The sequence below is a fragment of the Cryptococcus neoformans genome, chromosome 1, assembly GCF_000149385.1.
Source record: "Cryptococcus neoformans var. neoformans B-3501A chromosome 1, whole genome shotgun sequence".
Taxonomy (NCBI): domain Eukaryota; kingdom Fungi; phylum Basidiomycota; class Tremellomycetes; order Tremellales; family Cryptococcaceae; genus Cryptococcus; species Cryptococcus deneoformans.
In genome coordinates, this window is record NC_009177.1 from 1,966,116 (window position 1) to 1,983,615 (window position 17,500).

At 49.6% G+C, this 17,500-nt stretch overlaps 6 protein-coding genes across 7 annotated transcripts in view; 3 read left to right on the plus strand and 3 right to left on the minus strand.

Moving 5' to 3' along the window:
* The window catches only part of CNBA7030 (hypothetical protein), a gene marked incomplete at both ends in the record, with an annotated part of 1,992 nt that extends 220 nt beyond the window's left edge, over positions 1-1,772 (minus strand). The window contains 4 exons of the mRNA XM_772488.1: positions 1-343; positions 395-743; positions 802-1,432; positions 1,493-1,772. The exon at positions 1-343 is cut by the window's left edge and continues 12 nt beyond it. Coding sequence (XP_777581.1) covers positions 1-343; positions 395-743; positions 802-1,432; positions 1,493-1,772 — 1,603 coding nt within the window. The remainder of the gene's footprint in view (positions 344-394; positions 744-801; positions 1,433-1,492) is intronic.
* A 3,277-nt stretch (positions 1,773-5,049) lies between these two features.
* On the plus strand, positions 5,050-8,701 carry CNBA7040 (hypothetical protein; the record flags this gene model as incomplete). The annotated part of the gene is made up of 2 exons (XM_772489.1): positions 5,050-5,403; positions 6,131-8,701. 2 exons carry the CDS (start codon positions 5,050-5,052, stop codon positions 8,699-8,701), a joined length of 2,925 nt encoding a protein of 974 aa, XP_777582.1.
* A 364-nt stretch (positions 8,702-9,065) lies between these two features.
* Positions 9,066-11,436, plus strand: CNBA7050 (hypothetical protein; the record flags this gene model as incomplete). 2 transcript variants are annotated; one of them, XM_772490.1, is made up of 10 exons in its annotated part: positions 9,066-9,174; positions 9,241-9,396; positions 9,458-9,529; positions 9,596-9,859; positions 9,926-10,145; positions 10,207-10,386; positions 10,452-10,967; positions 11,020-11,248; positions 11,309-11,370; positions 11,424-11,436. In XM_772490.1, the coding sequence occupies 10 exons, from the start codon at positions 9,066-9,068 to the stop codon at positions 11,434-11,436; spliced, it is 1,821 nt and encodes a 606-aa protein (XP_777583.1). The 2 variants fall into 2 exon arrangements, with proteins under 2 accessions (XP_777583.1, XP_777584.1); XM_772491.1 differs by having other exon boundaries at positions 9,066-9,396.
* A 306-nt stretch (positions 11,437-11,742) lies between these two features.
* On the plus strand, positions 11,743-13,635 carry CNBA7060 (hypothetical protein; the record flags this gene model as incomplete). Its single annotated transcript, XM_772492.1, has 9 exons — positions 11,743-11,781; positions 11,906-11,980; positions 12,080-12,152; positions 12,249-12,348; positions 12,425-12,862; positions 12,912-13,137; positions 13,194-13,290; positions 13,358-13,516; positions 13,586-13,635. 9 exons carry the CDS (start codon positions 11,743-11,745, stop codon positions 13,633-13,635), a joined length of 1,257 nt encoding a protein of 418 aa, XP_777585.1.
* Positions 13,636-14,000: 365 nt separating this feature from the next.
* Positions 14,001-15,394, minus strand: CNBA7070 (hypothetical protein; the record flags this gene model as incomplete). The annotated part of the gene is made up of 4 exons (XM_772493.1): positions 14,001-14,201; positions 14,269-14,598; positions 14,652-14,659; positions 14,713-15,394. 4 exons carry the CDS (start codon positions 15,392-15,394, stop codon positions 14,001-14,003), a joined length of 1,221 nt encoding a protein of 406 aa, XP_777586.1.
* A 1,242-nt stretch (positions 15,395-16,636) lies between these two features.
* Positions 16,637-17,056, minus strand: CNBA7080 (hypothetical protein; the record flags this gene model as incomplete). Its single annotated transcript, XM_772494.1, has 3 exons — positions 16,637-16,653; positions 16,709-16,774; positions 16,831-17,056. The coding sequence occupies 3 exons, from the start codon at positions 17,054-17,056 to the stop codon at positions 16,637-16,639; spliced, it is 309 nt and encodes a 102-aa protein (XP_777587.1).
* Positions 17,057-17,500: the final 444 nt, after the last annotated feature.

Consider the following 17,500-nt stretch of genomic DNA (forward strand, 5'->3'; position numbering starts at 1 on the left):
CAACATCCCCAACTCGCAAAGGCTCTTGTATCCCTTTGAAATCCACCCACTTTATTCCATACTTGACTCTAAGATAACTCAAGACCGCATCCGTCCACACTCCAGGCCCTGTCCAAGCCATCACACCTATCGGCCCTCCGTTCTTGGGTTCATTTAGGACAGAGACGGATGCAAGATCTTGGGCGTTCTTGTAGCGGCCTTGGTCTTTGAGGATATTGACAACACGTGCGTTTTCGTGTGCCCAGGAAATGGCAGTGGCGGTAGAATGGAGGATGCGAAGGACGGCGCTCAGCGCGATTGGATGGGAGGGAGTTGAAGCCATTGTCCATTGAACCATTTGTATCTGGGAATGTCAATGAAAGGGGCATTTTTTGAGATTCAAGTTATAGCTTACAGGTCGAGGCCACCAGTCATGCCAGTCTTCTCTATCCCCAACATCCGCTTCTAGACCAACAATCACACTCGGCTTCCCAAGTACCTCGTCAATCTGAGCTCCCTCTTCCAACCTCTTCTTCTGATCCTCATCCAACCATCCCTCACCCTCATTCCACAGTCGAGCACCATGACCCCAATGTGATGGCGACTTGAGAAGGACAGTGTCCGTGTCAGAGTAAATTCCTCCTCGGAGGAGAACAAGCAGATAACGCAATGTATCGGCACGTAAGATACCGTGAGGAAGGCTATCCCATACTTCTTGAATTTTGGTTCCTGCCAGATTTTTCTTGACCCATTTATTAGCATCGCTGAAATATCGGCGACATTAGTACAGTAGCACAACATTCGGAATGCGAGATTACTCACTCATCAGTCAAAAGATCCCATTTCCAGCCTTCATAATCCATCCTCCAATCCTTCCAGCTCCCAACTTCTTGACTCTCCGCGTGTCTCAAATCCTTGTCCGTCTGCCACACATATTTTTCCCTATCCCAATCCCAATATCCCTCTTCTCCTTCTACCGGCCCTTCGTCACTTCTCGTAAACCTGTCCAAACCCTTTGTCAAAACCCCCTTCAACTCTTTCGGCCACCCAACGTTGATAAACGCCCGCAAATGTTTTCTATACTCTCCAATCGTGTCCGGTCCATAATTGTAGACGTCATCCGCAAAGTGTCCCAGTACAGAGAGCGCTTCAGCGGACTCGTTGATCGGTGGATTGGACGGCCAGAGTTCAAGACCGTTTAATAATCTTGATGAGGAAAGATCGAGGCCCCATTTTTGCGGTGATATATGGGCGAGCTTTGCCATTTTTTCTGCGAAACTAAGACCTCCTTCATCGCCTTTGTCTCCTTCTTGCGGGGTGGGCAGATATTGCGAGCTTTCCTGGACGTCCGTAGGTTCCGTCGGCTCGATGTCGGGGAGCGGCATAGGTTTTCCGTTGGTACCTAGTACGACACCAGGTATGGGTGCGTCGTGAGGACGTTGTTGTCCTTTTCCTTTTTTCACAAAATAGTTAGCACGGACATTACCTCTTAACAATGGAGAAAATATCACACCTTCCGGACTAATGACAGTTATGACGTCTCGCATCTCATATTCTCCCAGTACCACCCACCCAACAACGCTCAATATTCCTAGAGCAATAATGATTTGGGATATTAATCTGCGTCTCCGGAGACCTATATGGAGTAGAGATGAAGAGTGCTGAGGCTGCGTATGGAGATTGGGGATGTGGGCGAAAGAGACATGTTGCAGGAAGGGGGACGAAAGGCGAGTTGGTGGAGCTGTGGTAGTGGGCGTCGATGTGGGCGAAAAGCCTTTCTCGGGGTCGTCCATGGGCAAAAGTGGATTAGAAACGGGGATGCAATGATGATATTATAAAAAGAAAGATTATATACAAAGGAAAACGAGATGATGCGAAAAATTGATATTATGCTGCGATTGCTACGCTTTTTTTGCTGATAACCACATCTCTGATGCCGCAGCGAGATCCTGGGCAAAGTATTTCTGGCCCACAGCACTTGTTGCACAAATCAGCGGAAAGGTGCCTTTCCGTGCCCAAAAAAGTGCTTTTGCAGAGCGAGACGATGACTACTGGCCAAGTGCAATGCATAGACGAACATCACAATAACAAGCTCTTCTCTGTCTCGATTCTCTATGTATTCAAAATCCAGAATGACGATGTGTGATATATCAGGGCCCGCAAATGTATGACAGTCTGTGCCTGACGACGACAAAGAAAGAAGAGGAACCATTTCCCGCTTTCCAGCGAAAGCAACAACGAAACCATAAAGGCATATCGAGACATGCTACTCGTACCGCGTAGTACCTGTGAACATAGGCCGCTGACAGGGCTGAGAGGGACAATGAATGGCCTTGTTCTCCATAGATGCACCAGCCTTGAGAAGTAGGTGAAACTGCGGCAAGGATGATAGGTGCGAGCTGTGAGTCAAGTTTAATATGTCAAAGCCAGACTGTTCCTTCCATCTACATAAGCTGTCACTTGAATCGGGCGAACCGTTAGCCTTGGATCTAGAACTGGGCCGGTCCGAAAACATGACTTATCCCCAGTGTTGAATAATCAAGTTGTTAATGGCGAAATACCGCGAACGTTTATGATTCACACCCAAAAGATAGGAAATGCCCAAACAGTAAGCGCCGTATGTGCCACGAAATATGATCAAGCCTGGCATGTCTTGTGCTAAACTCAATGGAAGACCTTCCCCCTGCTGTCCTTTGTCAAGAGTCAACCTAGACAAAGCCTCAGGAGAGGTGTTTTCTCCACTTCGTTGAGAAATGTGACCAGGTTCTTTCATGACTTCGCACGACCACTTTGAGCATCCTCTTCACCAAATACCCAGAGTAATCAGGAAGGCTGGACACTTACTTGTTATATACATGCAATTCAAGCATAACCAGACTAACCTATAAGCATTAGCAACAAGAAGCAAGAAGCAGAATAACAAAGAGAAAGGCAACAAGAAGCAAGAAAGAGAAACCACAGAGCAACACGATGAAATGCCACTCTCGCTTGCTTCCACCAATGACCGCACGCGACGCTCCCTCGCTGCTCGGATCGGCCAAATCCGAAAATGATGCCGGTGAATGACTAAATTATTAACGGCACCGACAGATGAAGGAGGCGGAAAGGATGGAGGCCCAAAAAAAACAAGAAACAATTGATCTCCACCGACCGGAGAAAGCGAAACAACGACGGCCGAGGACGAGCGATGAACGGAGACACGGGCTAGAAGTCCGTGGGTTCGTCAGCACTGGGTGCCTGAGTTTGGATATGACGTCAGCGAGTAATAATTCCCAAAATCCGTGGCACATAATTAATCTGAGCCGTTTCTTCGGTTTCAGTTCTATCTGGGTTTTAGGATTGAGTGGTACGAGCTGGGGGTTGATGAGATTGGGTTCTTAGAGCTTAGATGCTGGCAGTTGCTGTCTTGACGTTGCGGTTGGGGGATAGACGCAAGATGCTGTGAAGGTTAGGTGGTAGACTTTGGATGCACGAAAAAAAGAAGAGAAGTTTATTTACAACAAGAAGGAATCAGCGAGCAACAACAACATGTACAAGGGGACGTAGCTAACGAATAATAGTAGTGGCTGTGCATTTCAACACCGAATCGTAGCCACCTGCAAGTGCCCCTGCAGCTTCCTAATCATACTATCACTATTGTATAGGGGGATTAAAGCGAGTCCTAGTAATAAGGAAACAGAGTGGCATTTGCAGAGTCTGGAATAGGTGTGATGAATGAAGCACGCACGACCATGTAGTATTTAATTATTACTAACAGCTGCTGCCCCACATGTTTCAAGAAGCGGCGGCATCCTTGCATGACGTTGGTGCCCCATCTTTTTTACCAAGGACATAAATTAAGCACATGCTCTTCAAACGGCCACCGCACCGTTTGTTCGATATCTCGCGCGAGGCCTTCAATTACCGCCGAAGAGGTGACGTGCCTTATTGGGGCTGTAGCAGTTGACATTTTCGAGTCAATTGCATTTGTATAAAATAGGATTCATTTGCGGCTGTGCATGGGTCGAAACTGCAGCAGCGGATAACACTACTCGTAAACCATGTAACGTATGTACACATCCACAGAGGCAGAAAAAGAAAAAGGAAGAAGAGAGAGAGAGAGAGCGCGAGAGTTTGGGGACTTCGGCCCGTTTTCGTTCTGGCTATAAGCGGATATAAGCGAGAAAACCCAAGAGCCACAAAAGGCGAAGAAAAACAAGTGATTACAAAACTCCAGGGACTAAAGTGTAATCCAAATCGAATTTCTCCCGCATTTTGTTATCCGGCGAATGAGCATTGAGGAGAACGCACCGAGAGCCCGGTAAGGCACCCAAAACCAACAGCACGCGGAGAAAGAAACGGCAAAAATGGGGCAGGTAGGCCCGAGGCCGATGACGGGCTTGATGATTGACGACACAAATGAGCTTGAAAGACGGGTACAGTGGGTGGAAAGGATACACCCCTACTTTCGATTGTAATGAATTATTCTTATTTGCACATACATCTTGTATCCAGCAACTGAGCCTGCAAAAGGGGATATTCGACTGCAGTACCTCTGCGACGAGCGAAAGAATAACTCAGCCAAGAGGAAAAAGAGCGGAGTCACAAGAAGCCGGTGAAAGCCAAGTTCTCGGCAGCGCCGCCGTAATCTCAAGTTATTTCTGTCCATCTCTCCACATCTCCCCATCATCGTCTTTCCATCTTCTCTCTACCCCACTTGTTTACCTTCACTACTTTCATATACCCCAGAAAGCACCAGCGTGGAGGTTTATTTGGTCATCGCATCACCGACTAATAATATCCTGCCGATCTCGCAACGAAATCAGAAGTATCCATCTCGGCATATAATTCTGTAATCACCACATTACGCATCGGCATCTCGACGTCTCATTACATCAATACCATTCCTTCAAGTTCTTCGATGTGCTTATAGCCAGTACTTTTCCATCCACAGTATTGTCGACATTTACATTGTTCACCTTGCGTATTCGGCGGTCGTAGCCTGCGTTTCAGTTTTTTCGACTATCGACTACGTCTCCCTGGCTTCACGACTCTTTTTTCTACGTTTACAAAAACAAACAACATTCAGCCATGCTGTCTTCGAACCCTTCAATCCCTCTCTCCTCTATCGACTTTGCCGATAACGAAGGTCGTCGACTCTCGCTCATTACGGCCGAAGGCCGCAAGATGCTCACTGCTCACGACGGTCTTCCATCGCCGGGCAACTTGACACCGACTGAGAATGAGAGTGATATTGGGGAAGAAGCTGATATCACGGACGAGCGCTCAAGGCAGATGAGGTATTCGGATGATGACGAAAATACTCTTCATACGGTGGACATGGAGCAGCCTGTCGGAGCGGCAGCGATATATACGCGGGATGGACATCACAAGTTGTCCAAGGTACCCAGTAGAGGAGGTATCTGGCATCCGGATCCCAGATGGGTGAGTCATTGTTTCGATTCTCGTTCTGGTGTTGTTGTTTTTTTCTTTTTCTTTTTTTGATCGGTTTTGAGTGCTGTTCTCGGTGTGGCTTTTGTGATGGTGATGCATGCCGGAAAGGGGGAGATCGGCACCGCGGGGAGAGCATAGATGTTCTGTCCTTCTATCCGCCCATTTCTGCGCGTTCCTCGGCCTTCCTCCGCCTTCCTCCTTTTTATATCTGGCCGTCTCGCTTCTCCCATTTCCTTGCAGCATTTTCGCGGTGCTTCGTGCAGTCTTTACCTTTGTCTCGATTTTCAAAAGTGCCAGAGACTTTGTCACTGTATCAACATCCTCATTCGTGTTATCTTGGTCGTCACTATTTTGACACTAGACTTGGCTTGGCTCTCTTGGTCAAGACCTCGCATCGGCGTCTTGTCGCCCCTCTACGCCCGCTGGCTTTAAGATCCCCTGGATCCCCATCTTGTGCTTTACCATGACCCGCACGCGTCCCCCAACGCCTGCTTGTCATCGCTCCTCACAACGCTCAAAATTGAGCAAACGTCCTCCTATCTACGCTTGGATCACTTGGGATGGCCGCACTCGGCCATCAGAGTATGTCGCCAAAAAACGGCGTGTGGATCCCGCTTCATCTCCTGTTCTTTCTGTGCGCTTCATCTTTGTACACTTTTAGCCGAGTCTTTATCAGTGAGATCAACAATTGGTCAGGTGAGCTGATAATCTTATCTAGGACGAAAATGCGACTAGTCGTAGAGCGTCACCTGCTGCTCGACCTATCGACGGCGAACAATTTTTTGCTACCCATAACAAGACCCTTCCTCCCATCCTCGCCTTTACCCCTGCGGTTGCCGCACCTTCTTCGACGTCTGTCAATACAACATCTCCGGCACCCGAAGCACGAGAACCTCAGCCTCGTGCTCAAACAGCGCCTTCCAGTCCTCATCAATCTCCTACAGCAACAAGGCAACCTTCAAAACATCACCATCCCTTGCATGATTTGCGACGGTTCCTGAACCATACATTGGGTGGACGAGATAAGCATGCTAATGATCATCACCATGAAACCTCTGGCCCGTCAACGCCGAGCTCGCCTTCAATGAACGCTGCTACGCCTGGCATGCAGCGTCGTGGTAGTGGTTTCAGCGGCTTGGCAGCTGGGGGAGGCGGCATGACGAATGCCCAAGCCACCCCTGCTCACTCTCGTCATGACAAGGATAAGGATCATGGTGCGCACACCGCCCATCTTATGGGCTTTATACGTCATCATCACAGAGATAACGAAGGTGAGAAGTCACACTCTTCCCTTGCGTCATTCTTTGGACATGGCGACAAGAAGGATAAGAAGAGGAAGGAAAAGGGACACACTCCTGTGGAGAGCACGGTGGGCAGCGCTGCTCCTAGTAGGACCCAGACGTTGCAGATGACTGGCGTCGAAAGCCCCAGATCAGCTGCTAGTAGTCCCAGCATGACTCCCGCCGATGTGTCCGGTTACGCCACTCCCAAGAACGCCTCTGAATACCCTGGTGTGCCCCATCCTGTCGTCGCGCTGACGCACCCATCTCTCCACGAAGCCACCCACGCTGCTCTCTCCAAAAAGTATGGTAAATGGGGCAAGGTTCTCGGCAGCGGTGCGGGCGGTACTGTGCGCTTGATCAAGGGAAGCTCCAAGACCGGCGGAGCTTTGTATGCGGTCAAGGAATTTAGGCCAAGAAGGCAAGGAGAGACGGAGAAGGAGTACCAGCGAAAGGTTACGGCAGAGTTTTGTGTGGGTGTGACGTTGAGGCATGTGAATGTGATTGAGACCGTGGATATTGTTAATGACCACAATCATTACTACGAGGTGAGTACAAGTGATATCGGAATGAAACAAGAATTAAATAAATCTGCACAGATTATGGAGTACGCTCCTTATGACTTGTTCTCTGTTGTCATGTCTGGCAAGATGTCTCGTCCGGAAATCTACTGTGTCTTCCGTCAGATCGTCGACGGTGTCAACTACCTTCACTCGATGGGTCTTGCTCACCGAGATCTCAAGCTTGATAACTGTGTCATGACTTCTGAAAACATTGTCAAACTCATTGATTTCGGTACAGCCACCGTTTTCCACTACCCTGGCAAGCACCAAATTCCAGCGACTGGTGTTGTCGGGTCTGATCCTTATTTGGCGCCCGAGGTCCTCAGCAAGAACCAGTACGATCCACGATTGACCGATGTCTGGTCTTGCGCCATCATCTTCATGTGCATGATTCTCCGTCGATTCCCTTGGAAGATCCCCGATTACAAGACGGACATGTCATTCAGGCTCTATGTAAACACCCATCCTGAACTTTGTATGAAGCCTCCCGTGCCCACCCCTGCGCCAAGCCTTGCGAACGGGAATGAGGGCGGGCATACCAAAGTCGGCGGCCCTCATGGGCTTCTGCCTGATGGTTCTAGCTCTTTGCCTTTCAGGGCCGAGTCCAACATCAGCGGAGAAACCGCCGTTGACACGCACAAGGGATCGCCCGATTCGCCTCCGAGAAACAACGGCCATCTTCAAGGCTCTCCCACGAGCTCATCTTCCGGTGAGGCTCAACTTGCTCAACTTCATCTCCGTGATGACAACAATGGGAAGCACAAGGATCCTTCAGACCTCAGCTTCCCGAGGAGAAGCGATTCTATTGTTTCCGTGCCTGCGAACAGGTACGCCACCAAGGGCGGGCTTGCGCCTCTGCAGCCCAAGAGACAAGGTACTTTGCCTCCTTCGAGTTTGGCCGTGAAGGACGAACATAGGGGAAGGAGCAGGGCTGTATCTAGCCCCACTAGCCAGCCCTCTACACCTACAGTCGACCACCGAGGCAACCCAATCAATGCCGCTGACGCCGGTGCAGAGAAGAAGGAAAGTACGCCAGAGAGTAGAGCGGAGACTCAAGCCAAACGGGAACGTGCTGCCAGCATCTCCTCCACCCGTACTTTCAAAAGTGGCGGTGCTGAATCCATCTTCCGTCTTCTACCTCGAGAATCCCGTTCGGCGATCTTGCGCATGCTCGCTGTTGAGCCTTCAATCCGATGCACCCTTTCGGATCTGCTCGTTGGCTCAGGGAAGGATAAGATGATGTGCTCTTGTGGGTCTGAAGAGTGTTCGGGCAGTGTGGCGCAGCCCCCCACGGAGATTACGGGTATTAGTGCAGATGAGGAAGATGATGGAGATGAGTGGGTGAAGAATATTGATTGTTGTTCGCATCATGTGGGGAGACCGTCAAATCATCAGCATATCAAAGTGGTGCCGGAAGAAAAACCAAAGAGGAAGTTGTTCCATTAAATCAGAACGCAGTAGTAGTAGTAGTAATGTGGTTACGTATATTTTGTACGAAGAGTCGATGTCTTGGCTTGATTCATTTTCTAATCAACTTTTTACTAGTTATTTATATGGATGTGTATTGCCAGATGATCTCGCGTTTCGGTTGGATAGTAATGATACAAACAGTGCCACGTGGTCGTTGAGTGTGACGATGTAAAAATAAAAGCATGAAGAAAGTTATTACGTAAGGCACCAACTTTGTAAGATCTACTCTAGGGTTTTGACGCGTCTAGATGCGTGCTAAGAACCGAATAGGGATTGCAAGGAAGGAAGAAGGAAGAAAGAAAGAGTATTTGTCTTGACACTTCATCCATCCCCACGACCCATGCTCAGGCCAAGAAACCACCCGGCAAACGTCCCGTCCGCTGCAGAACCCGACACTCCCATGTCCCACTACCCAAGCGGGCATGTCCACGCCCATCCAGACGCAGCTGGTGCGACCGTTGGGGCTCATGTCGAGGCAGAGTATTTTCCCGACGCTGACCACGAGGCTGGCGCAGGCGATACCCCGAGAAGAGCGAGCGCTGGTACCGCTGCCGGTGTAGGCATTGGCGAGAAGCGGAACGTGAATGAGCGAAAAGGATTAGCAGGAAGAAGGAAGTTTGGGTTTAGGCTCAAGGGGTTGATGGGAAGAAAGGGAAAAGGTAGCAAATTTGGTACGTAGATTCGGGGGCTTAGAGGGTGGACGGATGTGCTGACAGAAAAGTACGATGACAGGCCTGACACAGAAAGGCTGGATGCTTGTGACGGCCGTGGTGGGCCTTCTCATCTTCTTGAAGCTCGTCTTCTGTACGTGCCCACCATCTTCGCCATTCCAATTCATCTACATGAAGGCCAACTGATTCGGTATACTAGCTTCAAATGGTTCGGATGGCCATCACCAGACGTACGATACTGCGCACCTTATCCCGCGAGATTATCTCAACCACTCTCTTACCGATCCCGCGCCGTTCGAGTTCTGCCCTGTCTTTGGTCCTGGAGATGCTATCGCGGCCAAAAGGGGTCAATTTGAGCTGTTGAGAAGCCGTCTGCACACTGGTACCGGTGCGCGAGTGCAGAGAATCCTTCAAAAGGCGATGAGCGGTGCGCCAATCACGATTAGTATCCTGGGTGGTTCAGGTGAGGGCGCTACATAATCTGTCACAGATAGAAAGAACCGGATAAGCTGACAACCGAGCTTAACAGTTTCCGCGTGTACTGGTGCGGGAGACGACCCTACACACGAAAAGTGCTACCCCCACCGAGTGTTTGACTGGTGGAACACTGTTTTCCCTCATCCCGCCAATGAACTCACTAACGGTGCCACGCCCAAGACCGATTCTGCGTACTATGCGTATTGCAACAGCCACCACTTGCCTGATAAGACTGATCTTGTCATTCTCGAATTCGACTCTGCTGATCCCAAGTGAGTTTATATTGCGGCATTAGGACGTGAAAAAGAAAAAGGAACTGATAAGGTACCCAAGTGATCCCGAGTGGTTGCAGCACTTTGAACTTCTTGTCCGATCTGTCCTTGTCCGACCCGAGATGCCTGCAGTGATCATTCTTGGTCACTTTAGTTTACAAGTCCAGGCTCAGAACGGTTTTGCTGGTCCTGAGCTTTTGCACAACGTCGTCGGTCAGTTCTACGATGTTCCGCATATCAGGTAAGTTAACTCTAAAGTCATAAATATGAATGTTACCATGTTAACCACACATCTGGATTAATCAGTACCAAAGGTGTCTTGTACGAACATTACCTTGGAACACCCGACAAAGCCCGTTCAGCGTACTATGTCGACCCGAACCACCCCAACTTTGCTGGGCACGATCTTATCGCCGACGTGCTCATCTCTTACCTCCAATCCCAAATCTGTGCTGGCTGGTCAGCCATCAACGGACATGGGTACGACGTCCCTGCGCTCGGGACTGAGGGTGACAACACCGTCGCTGGGACACCGTCTTTACTTGGAGGTGTAGGTTTGCGAAAAGGTATGCCTGGACAGGACCCTGGAGATGGATCTTCTATTGGGTCGTCATTGTCGGATAGGTACCAAGGCTTGAGAGTACCTCAGATCAGGCTTGCGGACAGGCCGCATGATGTGCAGGCGTTTAGGGAGATTGAACCGTTCTGTGTGGCCGCCAGTGATTTAGTGAACCCCTTGCCGCCGACATTGTTCTTTGGTAATGGATGGGCCACTTATCACCCGCCAGCCAAGGGCAATGTCGTCGAAGACAGACATTACTGGTAAGTATCACACACGTCTTTTTCAGAGGTAGAGCTGATGTAGAATACATAGGTACGCCGACCGACCTACTGCTCGTCTTCGTATCCCTCTCAAGCTCGGAGCGGGTGACGTCGGTATCTACTTCCTTCAGTCACCTCTCGACAAGCCTCTGGGTGTAGTCAAGTGTTGGGTCGACGATAATGTGAACGGCGCAAAGGAGTTGCACGGGACAGCAGAGGTGGAGGACGTTATTGCTACGTTGGTGATGATTGACAGGGGTGTAGAGAGGGGCTCGCACTTCGTAGGTTTCTGTCTTATTTGGTTGGCCGGTATTGACCAGGATCTGACGCCGCATGAATAGGTCGAGTGTGAGCTTCAGGGTGAACCAGGAGGATCATCCCCGCCTTTCAAGATCCTTGGAATGTGAGTGACAGTTGCGGATACTGGGATCAGACGCTGACGGGAGGTGAAAAAAGCTTCACGACATAAACTCGAGGGTCCTTGTGGTATATACATGGGATATTTTGTGGAGAGTGGGATGATCATACTATATCTTATTTCTTTCTTTCGTTCTCTTGCGATGCATGCTTGTTATAGAAGATGGTTTAATGGAAACTACCACAGCACCATACGGAGTTGTTTGCGGCAATGGTTGTCGGGGTTATCTCCGAATATAGTGCCGCAAGTCGACCCGAATTCCGTCACCCTCCCCCGTCTCCACCTGAATGTTTTTACCGTCATAACATTTTCTCTCCACTTTTCCTTTCAAAACGCCCGTTGCCGCCTTCATACACCATGATCCGAGGATTCAAGCAAGCCCGTGCCGCTGTCAAGGTACGCACCACAACTTTTCCCATTCAAAACTGTCCACGGGAACGCCGCTGGCAGCTTCGTCGCTGGGGACCGCCGCGTTGAGGAGTACGGATGCTGACTTTTGTCGCCTCGACGGTGTAAACAGCCCCTCAAGACCGTTTCTCAGCAGAAGAGGAGCCTCTCTATCCACGAGTACCAGTCCGTCCAGCTTCTGAATTCTGTAAGCACACTCTCGCTCCCACAGACAACGTTCCCAGCACAGCACAACAGGCAGCTGACTCGCTCACTTCTTTTCACCCGCTGCCGCTCACAACAACAGTATGGTATCCCCACACCCAAGGCTCTCCCTGCCTTCTCCGCAGCCGAGGCTGAGAGCGTTGCTAAGAGCTTCGGTAAGTGTTTTCCATACATGCAGATAACCGGCCGACAGCCGGGTACACCTCTCCAAAAGTCTACTCGGGCGATATGCTGATAGTCGGCGTGAATAGGCAAGGACGAGCTTGTGATCAAGGCTCAAGTGTTGGCTGGTGGCCGAGGAAAGGGCCACTTTGACTCTGGTTTCCAGGGTGGTGTGCAGATGGTCGACTCGTGAGTTTTCTTGATATTCTCAACTACGGGTCTTTTGTCTTTTATTTGGGCTGAAGGAGCGCTTGCTGTTTTACAGTCCCGCTCAGGCCAAGGAGTACGCCGAGAAGATGCTTGGGTACAAGCTCATCACCAAACAAACTGGTGCCGCCGGCCGAATCTGTAACGCCGTCATGCTCGCCGAGCGAATGCCCCCTCAAAAAGAGTATTACGCCGCTATCCTCAACGACCGAACCACAGGCGGGCCCGTGCTCGTCACCTCCAGCCAGGGCGGTATGAACATTGAAGACGTTGCCAAGGAGACTCCCGATGCCATCATCACCACTCCCTTGGACTTTGACAACGGTATCAGCCACGCGGAGGCTTTGGAGCTCGCGAAGAAGCTTGGATTCAAGGAGAACGCCCAGAAGAACGCTGCCGACGTCTTTGGCAAGTTGTACACCATTTTCAAGGAGAAGGACTCTACCCAGATTGAGATCAACCCCTTGGCTGAGTTGAGCAACGGCCAGGTTCTCTGGTAAGTGCATCTTGGGTATAAAAGAGGTTCGCAACTAAGTGAGCTGTAGTATGGACGCCAAGTTTGGTTTCGACGACAACGCCGATTTCCGACAGAAGGATGTCTTCAAGCTCCGAGACACCACCCAGGAGGATGCTCAGGAAGTCGAGGCTGCCGAGTACGGTCTCAACTTTATCAAGCTTGACGGTGACATTGGCTGTCTCGTTAACGGTGCCGGTCTTGCTATGGCTACCATGGACGTCCTCAACCTCCACGGTGGTTCTCCCGCCAACTTCGTGAGTACAGTAAACGCCGAAGGATGCGTGGCGCGCACAGCTGATGAGGTTTTTAGCTCGACGTTGGTGGTGGTGCTACCGCCGAAGCCGTCAAGAAGGCTTTCGAGCTCCTCTTGACTTCCAAGAACGTCAAGTCTATCTTTGTAAACATCTGTGCGTTTCAAGTTTTGATCTTCTACTCTGAATCAAAACTGACAAATACTGTCTGTCAACTTAATAGTCGGTGGTATTATGCGATGCGACGTCATTGCCGAGGGTATCATCAAGGCTACCAAGGAACTCCACCTCGAGATTCCTCTTGTCGTCAGGTTACAGGGTACCAAGGAAGAGGAGGCTAAGCAGATGATCAGGGAGTCTGGTTTGAAGATCTTCCCCTTCGGTAAGTCCCATGCCGCTGTGAGATTGCCCGTATGAGTTTGTCTCGCTGACATGTGTTTGCTTCGTATAGATGGGCTGGATGAGGCTGCTGCCAAGGCTGTTGAGGCTGCGCGAGCTTAAGATGGGACGTTGAGTGGTGCGATTAAAATGGCGTAATGAGGATGTGGGCCGAAGGTTGTCGTCCTCTGGAAGAGGCAGTCAAAGGCAGACAGGACGCCTGGTAATTTTGTGCAGATTGAACAGTATATCGATCAAGACAATTTGATGATTGATCCTCTTTTACACCCTCAGGAAATCTTATCTAGGTTATTTTACAGATGAGATGAATCATTTTACGATAGAAGCAAGGGTGTGGTCTTTAAAGGTACAACAAGTGCATCATGACTTCTTTGATCTTTTCTCATAAGGACGTCTGTGATTAACATAACCACATTTCCGAAAATTAAACCATGTTATAAAGATAAGCAAATATAATCGGCATATCGTTACAATTCTCCCTCATCAAAGAATTGGGCAACATCGCGTAACCTGCTTCTTACACTCTTCTTGCTATCGCCTCCAAGCTCTTGCATTGCTTTCAACATTTTTCTCACCCTTGGATTTGCTTTCGATATCTGTGTCGAGTGTTCTTGCAGAGCTTCGTTGAACATTTGATAGGTCCGAAGGTCCCTAGCAAATGTATGAGTCTGTTTCGCCCCATCAGCCTCTCATACTCCCTTTTTAACGGAACGACAAGAAAAGCGCGGTACTAACTGGAAGAATCTCCAAATCCAGCTGTCCAGCAGCCAAACTCCATATCGCCATGATTATAAGATCCAATGCCGCATTTGCCACGTACTCCTCCACCTCGCCCACTCCTCCCGCCACCCCTCTCAATTCCTTTGTACTGAACCGCCTCACCATCTCTTCCGCTTCAGCGACAGGTTTGCTCGTCCGAAGAGGGGATGCGCGAAGGAGAAGGGTGAGGTCGTAGATGGCTTTGTGGAGAAATGAATCGCCTTCAGACATGATGAGGACTTGGAGGTATGATGAGAGGAGGTGGGGGGAAGAAGAATGAAGAGAGTTGTCAATTGCTAGTTTGAGCTAAGGATATAGATTTGTTAGTACAGCCAAGATGACTGGGCGTCGATACACACATTAGTACCTATACAACACAGTCAGTAAAGGAGCGAGAGAGTGTCATCCCAGTATACTCACGGAGTCCCTTGAGAGTATCCTTCGTCTCCTTTTTTACAAAGTCCTCGGGCTCGAGGTGATTCACATATCTACAAGCACTGCCGTCAGCACCCCAGAAAGCCTGTATATCATGACCGCACCTAGACAGCGTTCCTACGAGCAAGATGACGATATCTCTCCATCCTTCCCCAAGCCTTGCAGCATAAACAATCGGAAACTCCGATCCGTTCTTTTGGAGAAGCAACTTGAAAGCATGGTCTCTCACACGCATGATAAAGTCAATATCATGCTTGTCAATAGCCTGATAGAGCTCGTAAGCTTGTGGTGGCCTACTAAAGCCTTGTGTTTTTCCCCATTTATCATCGTTTGGGCGGTCTTTCAATTTACTATTCTCTTGCTGCCGTCGCGACCATGTGCCTTGCTCTTCCCTGGCAGCAGCGCGTTCGAGTTGCCAAACTTGGTCCTGGAGCGCTTCCTCTAGCTCTCTCTCCCTTTGAAGCTGCTTGGTCTGCCGGTTGAGCTCAAGCTCACTTTGTAATACCGACTCCTCTTTCATGGCCGATGCTGGTGGCAGCGGATGGAGGAGGACTGGGGATGAATGGAGGCGTGGGGATTTAGCAGATGCGACAGGGCTTGTGGGCTGGTCCGAAGGAATTGAAGAGGGGGAAGGAACGGATGGAAGTGCTTTGTTGCGGCAGGTCATTGTGCATTTGCAGTCTGTGGAAAGAAAGAATGGGAATGCCTCATTTTATAGCATCGCTCATTTTGGGCGATTAACGAAGGTGGAGGTCAATTCACTGGCTGCGTGGAACTGACGTGCCGGCATAACAAAAGATGTCGAGCCCCATTCGTTATTATGCCGTGCATCTTATTTATCTTCTGTACAAGTTACCATATGAAATACAGGCTGAGGGACGGCTTTACTGTCAATAATTGAGAAGACTCCTAGGTCATCCTACTATATAACATCCAGCTATGAAGGAAGATCTGGTTGTTCGCATGCGAAGAAGCAATTGATGTGGTCCAAATAATTAGACCCAGCAAAGCTCCGGTCTGTGGAAGATAAGGTTTTCAAAGATGCAAGGATGTTCCTTTCAGCATTGACGGCTTCGGCACAGTAACGTACTCCCTCATCCTCTGCCAAGTTTTTTACTTCCAAATGTGCCTCAGAACCGACTCTAATGACTTCTCCCAAAACAAATTTCTCATTGAATCCCAAATCGCCCTCCGCATAAAATTGCCAAGCAGCAGCTTGGGTATCACCGTTGCACGAAACATGGATGTTAACCGGTTTGCCATCTCCCTGGCCCCTCAAAACATCAATAGCAGGTTCTTCTAAAGAAATACCGATCCAGTTGTATCTAAATCCCCTGTTAACTCTGGACAAATTGCCCTTCCGGCTGGGAATCCAAGTATGCATGGAAGAGAACTTTGCCATCCTCCTTGAACTCGGTGATGGCTCCGGCTTGACCCCAGTTGGCAAAAGTGTTGTCATTGGGCAAGAGTTGGGCGTTACCTTGGGAGTAGGCGAGCAAACCATCGGGTGCAGGGTATGACCGGAGGGCAGAGACTATACCGGCGGCGTGGTTGGGTTGGATATAAGGGCTCGAGAGAAGCTGCTGATGGTTTCATCAATCGAATGAGCAGTCTTGTCGTGGAGGGGGATCGTTTCGATCATGCCGTTGGGAGCGGGAGATATATCGAGCGTCGTGCTGGTAAGCGAATCGAGCTTCGGGTTCGACTTTGAAAGAAGATCGTTTGTGAAAACCATCCAGTTGCCTAGTGAAATCTCCGCTGGTACCGTTGATCTTGAATATAGCAGCATAATTTCGCGCAGGGATGAGGTAGTTGCCGTGGTTACCTTTAGCGATATTGTTGACGTAAAAGTAGTTGTAGGCATCGGCGGCGCCGGTACCGTAGCCGACAGAGGTGCCTCGGCCGCCCTTTAGGGGAGAGCACTGTCTACGAGGAGGTTAGTCGGTGTTTGTTTCGCTTTGCCCAGGATTCTTTCATTCACAGGAAGGATCAACATGTTCAAGACTGTTCCATTCGAAAAGAACTCCTCCGGTCTCAATGTCAACTTCTGGAGATGAGAAGATATTAGCGACAGGAAAAAGTGAGAAACTATAGAGATCTCACCTTGGAAGCTACCAGCAAGGATCCAATCCTGCTCCTTCTCTCCATTGTACGGCTGCAAGTCGTGGATGGTAATAATAGGACTCTCAATCAAGATCGTCTTACCATCGAGAACCAAAAACTCATGGACAGAAAGATGGTGATGGCTTCGAGCTTGAAAATTTTTGATAAATTTGTAATTGTCATCGGGAATCCCATAATTGCCGTGCATCAGACCACACTCCTTCATTCATTGACCCTTGCGTAGCACGAAGCACGGGTTTGCCATTAAAGACGTCAGGTCGGAAATTGGCAGTCCAGTCACCGTAATATCCGAGTCCAGACCATACCAAATGTCCGTTATCTCGGAACATGTAGGCCCAGTTCGGCAGGACCATAGCTACCTGGGACAAAGCCCTGATAACGAGCGACAAAGATCAAGTCACTTTCGACATTATCAGAGTCAGCTGGGACGGTGACGTTGAGTTAAGAGGGGGAAAGATGGGGGCGAGAATGATACTGTCAAGCTGCGGAGACAGATCGGAGCAGGACCGCCAAGACGACCAAAAATGTGGATGTGACGACAACAATCATGGTGAACGTTGTCCTTCATGGTGATGACAGGGGCCGAGAGGTCTGATGAATTATTCCATCCTTTTATTCGTGATTTCTGGAATATGAACTGTAATGAATG